Source organism: Fukomys damarensis, unplaced genomic scaffold, assembly GCF_012274545.1.
Source record: "Fukomys damarensis isolate Sample0158 unplaced genomic scaffold, DMR_v1.0_HiC HiC_scaffold_3, whole genome shotgun sequence".
NCBI classification, from domain to species: Eukaryota; Metazoa; Chordata; class Mammalia; order Rodentia; family Bathyergidae; genus Fukomys; species Fukomys damarensis.
Genome location: NW_022900915.1, coordinates 6,928,206 through 6,928,554, shown reverse-complemented (window position 1 = coordinate 6,928,554; position 349 = coordinate 6,928,206). Strand labels below are relative to the sequence as shown.

General features: G+C 65.3%; 1 protein-coding gene across 1 annotated transcript in view; it reads right to left on the bottom strand.

The window, feature by feature from the left end:
• The window catches only part of Chsy3 (chondroitin sulfate synthase 3), a gene marked incomplete at its 5' end in the record, with an annotated part of 226,213 nt that extends 225,864 nt beyond the window's left edge, over positions 1 to 349 (bottom strand). Inside the window, one exon of the mRNA XM_010627279.2 lies at positions 130 to 349. Coding sequence (XP_010625581.1) covers positions 130 to 349 — 220 coding nt within the window. The remainder of the gene's footprint in view (positions 1 to 129) is intronic.

Genomic DNA, 349 nt, shown 5'->3' with positions numbered 1-349 from the left:
GGGTGCGAGGGGTGGGGTCGGTCCGGGCTGCGGGCACGCGGAGCACGTGTCCGAAGAGGCTGGGCAGGGGCTGGGTCGGTCGGTGGCAGGGAAAGGAATCGGGGTGGGTAGGAGGCGCTGGGAGGTCACCTTTGATGTAGACATCGTCGTCGGCGCGCATGAACCACTCGTACTTGTCCAGGTAATGGTCGTGCATATACTTGATCATCATGAAGGATTTTTTCTGCGGAGGGTAGGAGTCATCCACCCCCGGCAGCGCGACGACGGGCACGGGAGGCGGGGGCTGGCCCGGCCCGGCGTTGGGGGTCTGCTGACTGGAAAAGAACTCCACGCGGCCGGGGATGAAGCG